This window comes from Orycteropus afer, unplaced genomic scaffold, assembly GCF_000298275.1.
Source record: "Orycteropus afer afer isolate SDZICR_OR568_19922 unplaced genomic scaffold, OryAfe1.0 scaffold00085, whole genome shotgun sequence".
NCBI classification, from domain to species: domain Eukaryota; kingdom Metazoa; phylum Chordata; class Mammalia; order Tubulidentata; family Orycteropodidae; genus Orycteropus; species Orycteropus afer.
In genome coordinates, this window is record NW_006921672.1 from 10,093,517 (window position 1) to 10,101,305 (window position 7,789).

Below are 7,789 nucleotides of genomic sequence, written 5' to 3' on the forward strand. Positions count from 1 at the left end.
ACTTTGCTCTGTTATACATAATGTTGCCATGAATCGGAGTCAACTCCATGGCAACTAACAACAAGTGCACCACTTGGCACCTAGGAGGTGAAGATCTTGAATGAATGAATGATCCCATTGTACCAGCTGTAATGAGGTTTAACAATAGGTTTTTATATTCAATTATAGTAGTTAGGCCTAGGTTTCTGGCATAATTATCTCCCTCTTCCCTTTATTCTTTTATTGCTTGGCTGTGGACCTATTACCTGTTTTCAACTGGTTTATGGCATGTGAGCCTTTTCAGTGAAAGCTTCTTGAGCCTATGGACGCAGAAGGGACATAAAAATAATTACAGAATTTGGTCACATTCGTCTTGAACCCACTTCAGTAGAACGAGCTTGTGAATGCAGCAGAATAAGTGACAAAATAAAGAAAGCTATGTTTCCAGGGCCACTGAATAGGCTTTATTTGCCAATTAACTTAGAACACATGCTCTTTGAGATGGCATGGATAACCACATACTCTCACCAGAGGGAACAATTCACCCATGGAAATAGAAGACAGGCAGTTTCTAAGCAATGAGAGCTAGCACACCCTCAGCAGTAAGTAGCAGAGCACCTTGCAGATGTCCATTTCCTGGTTCTTGCTTGTGGTCTTCCTTGCTGTTGGGGAATAGCCTTGCTATGTGGGTGACCACAGAATTGTGGTCAGGCCCAGCCTGAGGAGACACCAGGCTGCTCAGCTCCAGTCCCTCCAAAACCCACCAGTGCTAAGGGACTTTAGTAGCGGCCTTGGAGACCGGGTGTGCAAGGCACACAGACAGTGCGGGGCACACAAACCGTGCGGGGCACACTGGGTGGACAGGGCACACAAGGAGGACAGGAAGGAGTGGAACATGGGTTACAGGGCAACCTATGGAAGAAAGCCACGATTGGGACAGGATTAGTAGAGAATCCAGCTCTGCAGTAGGTCCTACCAATCCATCCCCTGGATGCCTCTCAAATCCATCCCCTGCACACTTTCTCCACCAAGCTTCCCTAGTCCTAGCTTCCATCATCTTTGTTTCTTTTACCTCAACAGCCTCCTAACTGGTCTCTCCAACCCCACTCTTGCCTGTCATAACCATTGCCAACTTAATGGCCAGAGTGATTATCTTCACAAACAAATCTAATTGTTTCCCTCCCCTGCCTAAAATCTTCCATGGTTCCCATTTACACTTGGGATAAAGAACAGCTTTCTAATACAATTTGCATAGTTCTCACCTCATAGCTCTGTTGCTCTGTACGTTTCTTCCAGTCTTACCTTCTTCCAGTTCCTCCATAGACCACATTGCTCAAGTCACAGGGCTTGTGCCCTGTTTCCTATTTCTAGAACACTCCTCCCTCCCTACTCACCTAATCAATTTATTCTCTTCTTTTAGAACTCAACTATCACATTGTCAGGAGCTCTGGTAGCATAGTGCCTAAGGCACTTGACTGCTAACCAGAAGGCTGGCAGTTCAAACCCACCAGCCACTCCTCGGAAGGAAGATGGGGCAATCTACTTCCGTAGTGATACTGCCTCAGAAACCCAAGGAGGGGTTGCTATGAGTCGGGTCCGACTCAACAGCACATAACAACAACAACAACATCACACAACATCTCATCGTCCAAGACACCTACCCTGATTTCTCTGTGTCAGATCCCTAGGGTAGCACTCGTGGTACCATGTACCACCTTCCACAGTAACTATTTCTGATTATTCTCTTGTGCTCTATCTCCACTACTAAGCAGGGAGGTTCAAGAGAGCAGCAGCCACATCTGTGGGCCCACCCTGTGCCCTGACACTGTGTTAGGCATACTGTAGGCACTTAATAAGAATGTGCCCACCCTCATGCTCATCTCTCTGGACAGCCTCAGCTGGCCCCACATACTTGCAGTCCTCGCTCTCCAGCAGACCCCGGTAGGTATTGATCTCGCTCTCCAGTCGAGCCTTAACATCCAGCAGCACCTTGTACTCCTGATTCTGACGCTCCAGATCAGCACGGATGTCAGCCAGCTGAGCCTCCACATTGGTGATCAGGCACTGCAGCTGGGTCAGTTGGGAGCTATAGCGGGTCTCTGTCTCAGTCAGTGTGTTTTCCAGAGAATCCCTCTATGGCAAAGGAAATACATAACCCTGAGGATCAGAGCTGTTTTCCATGGCCTGATTCTGAAAGGGCCTAGAACAGCCAAATTTTTCTTTATAGTTGGGAATGACCCCTCCCTACCTATATCACTATAGAAACTGAAGCCCAGAAAACACAAGTGACTTATTCAAGGTTAAACAGCTGATAACTCACAGGGTTTGACCCCAAATCAAATACTACATCCCTTATTCCTTCTGCAGCCTTAGACTGGCTCAGGCTTTGGATCTGAAGTTCACCAAATATGCCTGCCCCATAGAATCTTTTAGAACAGGATTCTTAAACCTGGCCGCACATTAGGAGCTTCTTTAAAAATACCCACACCCAAGCCCACCTCCAGAAATTCAGTTGGTCCGGAAAGGAACTGGGAGTTGGGAGTTTTAAAAGCTCACAGGTGAAATTGAGAACCACAGGTTTAGAAGGCCAGGCTAAGCAAAGATCAAACCTTCTTGGGGAGTTGTGTTTGTCAGTACTGGTAGTGTCCCCAGGTGAGATTTGAAATATGCCCATTTTAACTCTAGGCTGGATCTTGGGAGAAAGTGCCCTTCAGGAAAAGGCATCTGGGTGAGCATTTATGGTAGCTGAAATCTGCCTTCCTCTTCCTCCTTCACAGGCGCCTGCACCTACACTCAGTGCCACCCTGGATCCAGAGCTTGGGAGAGGGTCTTACCCAGCAGCACTCACCAGGCTGTGCTGGGCCTGCAGCTCAATCTCCAGAGTGTTAACTGTCCGCTTCAGATCAATGATGTCTGACTGGTAGCTCTGAAGCTGCTCCGAGCTCGTGGCCACCTGCTGGTTAAGCTCCTCCATCTGCAATGGGAGAGTGGACAGGAGAAGTTGGGAGTGCCTTTTCAGGGACACTGGGAAGCCAGTCCACCTGCAAGGGGCCCACCTGCATGTTGAACCATTCCTCCACATCCCTGCGGTTGGTCTCCACCACAGTCTCGTACTGACATCGCATGTCTTCCAGCATCCTGTTCAGATCCACTGGGGGCACAGCATCCACCTTGATATTAAGGCGGTCCCCAAGCTGGCTTCGAAGGGCACTGCCTTCCTGAAAAGATAAAAAGAGCCCCAGTCAAGTGTGAAAGTCGCACAGTCCCAGCTCACCTCCCAGGAAAACATAAAAAGATGGAAGAGGAAAGACTAAGGATCTCAATATTAGAGGAGACTTTCAAGGACTCCAGACCACTATCTCTACAGTGTCTTGATGGTCTTCTAGTTTAGAAGGTATTTCCCAACAGAAGCACTTCCTGTTGCTTTAGCAGAAACCAAGAACAACATCAGAGTGTTTGTTTGACCCATTTGGGCTCAAATGGGAAGCAATACCCTAGCATGCGTAACCCACCCTTCCAACCCGTGTCCATCTGGAATGAGAGCAGTGGAAACTTGACTTCACTTAGTTTAAGGCCCAAGCCAGAGTGTGCACCTCCCCAGGCTTGGCTGCCAAAGGGAGAAAGTTGTCACTGAGGCTTCAGAGTGTGTGATAAAGCCTCATTAGTGCCTTCTTGGTACAGTTCCCAGTTCTCTGACTTAAGTGGGATGAGTCACTCTTCTGGGTGCCTTAGGGTGCTCAGTGAGGATGTGGTGACTGATTGTTACTCTACACTTAAGCTCACGGAAACTCAGCCAGGATCCAGAGGCACTTGTTCATTCAAATCCCAAGTCCAGAGTTTAAGAGTCAACTCAGAGAAGGAGAAAAAACAACCACGGTTCAGGGTGGCCTTGGGAGCACACAGGTGTCCAGGGCAGAGAGTTTCCCTCCAAAGAAGAATCAGGAGGTAAATGGTTAGCCTGTGGCTTTTGGCTTAAGGGTGTAATACACAAACAGAAGAGCGGGGAGGATAGGGACAGAAAGAAGAAAACAACTGCAGTTCAAGTCTCCCTTAGAAAAGATGAGGGTTCCCCCCAGTGACCTAGCCTGGCAGAGATGGACAGGCCATTGCATTTGAGTTACAGAACACAAGCTACCTCTGACCCTAGTGTACCGACCATTCATTTGGCAATCACGTTCATCCAGGAAATGCAGAAGGGAAAGGAACTGGCATTTCTGAGCCCCTACCAAGGGACAGGTGTTTCATAACCATGATCTCATTTCATTCTCACCACAGTCATATACAATAGTGTTAAGGTTTTACAGAGGAGGAGATGAACCTCAGAAAGTTAAATACATTGGGCAAAATCATAGTAACAATACATGTCAGGCTTGGGAATTTCAGCCTATGTCTATCCAATCCAAACCGTCCACTTTCTTTCCACTCTGCTTTCCAAGTCCTTCACCTTTACTTCAGAGCTCACCTCTTCATGATTCTTCTTGAGACACATAATGTCCTCCTTCATGGACTCCACCTGGGCCTCCAGATCAGCCTTAGACAGGGTCAGCTCATCCAGGATCCTGCGTAGGCCGTTGATGTCAGCCTCCACTAGCTGCCGCATGGACAGCTCCGTCTCATATCTGCATAAGGACAGGATCAGGAACTGGCGTCGTCGAACTGAACACAGCATCTCAAGGAAGGCTTTGAACTGTCAGCACTTGTCTAACACCCTGTGAAACTACCAGAAATTTGCCCCATGTGTGTGCAGGGAGAGAGAATTCCCTCTATCCCCTGGCCAAACTCACTTGGTCCTGAAATCATCTGCAGCAAGCTTGGCATTATCAATGTGTACAATCATCCTGGCATTCTCTGCCTTGGTACACAGCACCTGTGGGCCAAGGCACATAGAGGGGTTAGTCCAGGATGAGATGAAAGAAAAGGATGTCTAAGAAGACACTAACATGTAAAAAGACAAAGAAGGGTTTAGTTAGGGAAGAGAACTCACTTTGTAGCTTACCGGTGAGGGGAGGGAAGGGAGGGGATAATTTTGGGCTACTAGGGGGCCACACACTGAGTTGGGTAAGGGGAGGGATAGTATGGAAAGAGTCTGTGACCAGCATGATAACAGTGAGGAAAGGGAGGACACCAAATTGTGCACATAAGATATAGAAAACAGAGGCTAATACCAGTATATCCAAAATACTGCATTACCATTAACACCAAATATCAGGCTACAGATAAATGTATAGACAACTGAGAATATCAGATGGGGGTCAGTGAACAGGATTATACTCTAGATCAAAGATAGATTCAGCTGAGCCTAATCTTACACAGATGCCAGTGATACAAAATACCTGCAATCATCCCAGAAACAACAGAAGACAGACATAGAGCAATCCCTCATAGACAATCAGACACTGTGGAAGAGAAATCCAATGAACCTGCCAACTCAGGACCATAGTATTGGCAGACTCAATTGGCACAACAAAATACATAAAAATCTTGTTCTACAACCTACATTGGTGAGTAGTGACTGGGTTCTTAAAAGCTTTCAAGTGGCCTTCTAAGATGCAGCTAATGGTCTCCTATTGTCAGAAGCAAAGAAGAGTGAAAAAAAAAAAAAAAAAACCAAGGGCATTTAGAAACAATCAGCCCTAGGACATGATAGGGAGCTCTGGTGCCGTGGTGCGTAAGGCATTTGACTGCTACCAGAGGGTTGGAGGTTCAAACCCACCAACCACTCCCCAGAAGGAAGGTTGGGCAATCTACTTCCGTAGTGATACTGCTTCGGAAACCCAAGGAGGTGTTGCTATGAGTCGGATCCGACTCCACGGCAATGGTTGCATTTTCTTGGTTTAGGACATGATGGACCTCAAGACCAGAAAAACTAGATGGTGCCTAGCTACCAATGTCAACCACTGAGGAAAGGATCAAAACTGGAGATCTTGGATAGAGTGGGAGGAAAAACAACGAACAAAGTCCAAAAACACAATAATCACCAGAATTACTGGTCAGATGGAGTCTGGTGGGACTTTGGGCCTGGGGTAAAAGTCACTCCCAAGGGCTGGCTCTCAGCCCAATAGTAAATAAGATGTACACGCAGGCCACTCAACTCAAGATGATGTACCCACACACTATGATGATACATCCCTTGGAGCAATTGGCCATGGGGCACTAGAGGGGCAACATTCACATGGAGGGAAAGCAGGACAGACAGGGGTGCATAACTAAGAAGGGGGGGTTACTGGGAAGGGAGAAGAAAGTGGGTTAAGGTCGGGGATAGTAACTGGGGAGTGAAACCAAATGTATGCGAAATGTTGAATGTAAAACAAATCCTGCTCTGTAAATTTGCACCTAAAGCACAATTTAAAATAAATAAATAAAAAGAAGACAGTAGTAAGGACAGGATCCTGCAGAAGCCCCCTCTTCTGGAACTTTGAGAATATTAAGTGAACTCCTAGGCCTGGGAGAACTTCAGATTTATTTCTTTTAAGTGCATGGGTCTTCATGAATCCAGTGCCCCATTTTGGATGCAGTGAGCAATACGGAATGCAAAGAATCTTGTTAAGTCTGAGGTCATTCACATGACCATTAGAAGGATCCTTGACAAGCACTAACTTTTACTGAAAATTCACCTCATACCAGGGCTGTTCACTTGCCACCTCTCATTCAATCCCTTTGATATGCCCATTGGGTAAGGGCTATTATTATCCCTATTTTACACCTGAAAAAAACTGAAACCTTAGGAAGGGATGGGACCTCCCAAAGTCACCCACTGAATCAGTGGTGGAACTGAGACTAGAACTTGGGCTTCTTTCCTTGTCAAAGGCTCTGGCTGAGCACTCAAATTATGAGATTAATCCTATGCCTCAGGAAGTTCCTTTTTCCTGAACATAGCTTAATAAACTAATGAGGTTAAAATTGGGAAACTGGCTATTCCAGCTATCTTCCCAGTGAGCGTGTTCACCCACTTTTCCTCACCTTCTGCTGGAGCTCCTCAATGGTGCGGAAATAAGACTGGTAGTCTGGACACAAAGTGGGCACCTGAGACTCGTAGGCCTCTTGGATCTTGCTCTCCAGGTTGGCATTTTCCCGCTCCAACTGCCGTACCATCTCCAGGTATTTGGCCAGGCGGTCGTTCAGCCACTGCATGGTCTCCTTCTCATTGCCATTGAAGGTCCCTTCATAATACAAGCCAAGGGTACCCATGGGGTTGGAGAAGCTGCTGGGTGCCCGGCAGCTGCTAGGCCGGCAGGAGCTGGGCAGGTAGGTCTTGGAGAGGCAGCTGGATGGCCGGTAGGTGGTTGACATACAGACAGAAGGCATACATGTCATGGGCTGGTAGACATAACCCAGGCACAGCTCAGGCCGGCAGTTCATAATGCTGGAACAGACAGAAGAGGGCCGGGGACAGCTCTTGATGGAGGCCGGTGAGCTATTGGTGACACAGCAGTTGGACATCATGTTGGGAGGCCCCTTCTCCTTAGCTGTGCCTATCTAGATCACCACTGTCTGCAAACCTCATCCTTCCAGGACCTTTTTATATTCTTGCAGTGAGGGGGCTCATGCTAGAAAGTCCTAATTGGGTTATGTTGATGTTTATACTTAAACTTTATGCTTCTCAGAGGAAGCTGCTAATTAATTTGTAATTTGGTATCCTATAAGGAGTTCCTTTCCTCATAAAAGTGGCCAAGCTTGTCATTTGGTAAAAGCAGGACTCTGGGTGCCTGTTATTGATCTCCAGGGGAGAGCTTTGGGACACATCTTCAAAGGACCAACTCCAGGCCTAGGCTCTCATTTACTAGAAGAGGGCTGCCAGCCAACCTCAGTG

At 47.2% G+C, this 7,789-nt stretch overlaps 1 protein-coding gene across 1 annotated transcript; it reads right to left on the minus strand.

Annotated features, from left to right (window-relative positions):
- Positions 1-758: 758 nt before the first annotated feature.
- On the minus strand, positions 759-7,422 carry KRT32 (keratin 32). Its single transcript, XM_007942115.1, has 7 exons — positions 6,940-7,422; positions 4,764-4,846; positions 4,442-4,598; positions 3,036-3,197; positions 2,828-2,953; positions 1,892-2,112; positions 759-891 (listed from the first exon to the last, which is right to left on the minus strand). Exons 1-7 carry the CDS (start codon positions 7,420-7,422, stop codon positions 759-761), a joined length of 1,365 nt encoding a protein of 454 aa, XP_007940306.1.
- Positions 7,423-7,789: the final 367 nt, after the last annotated feature.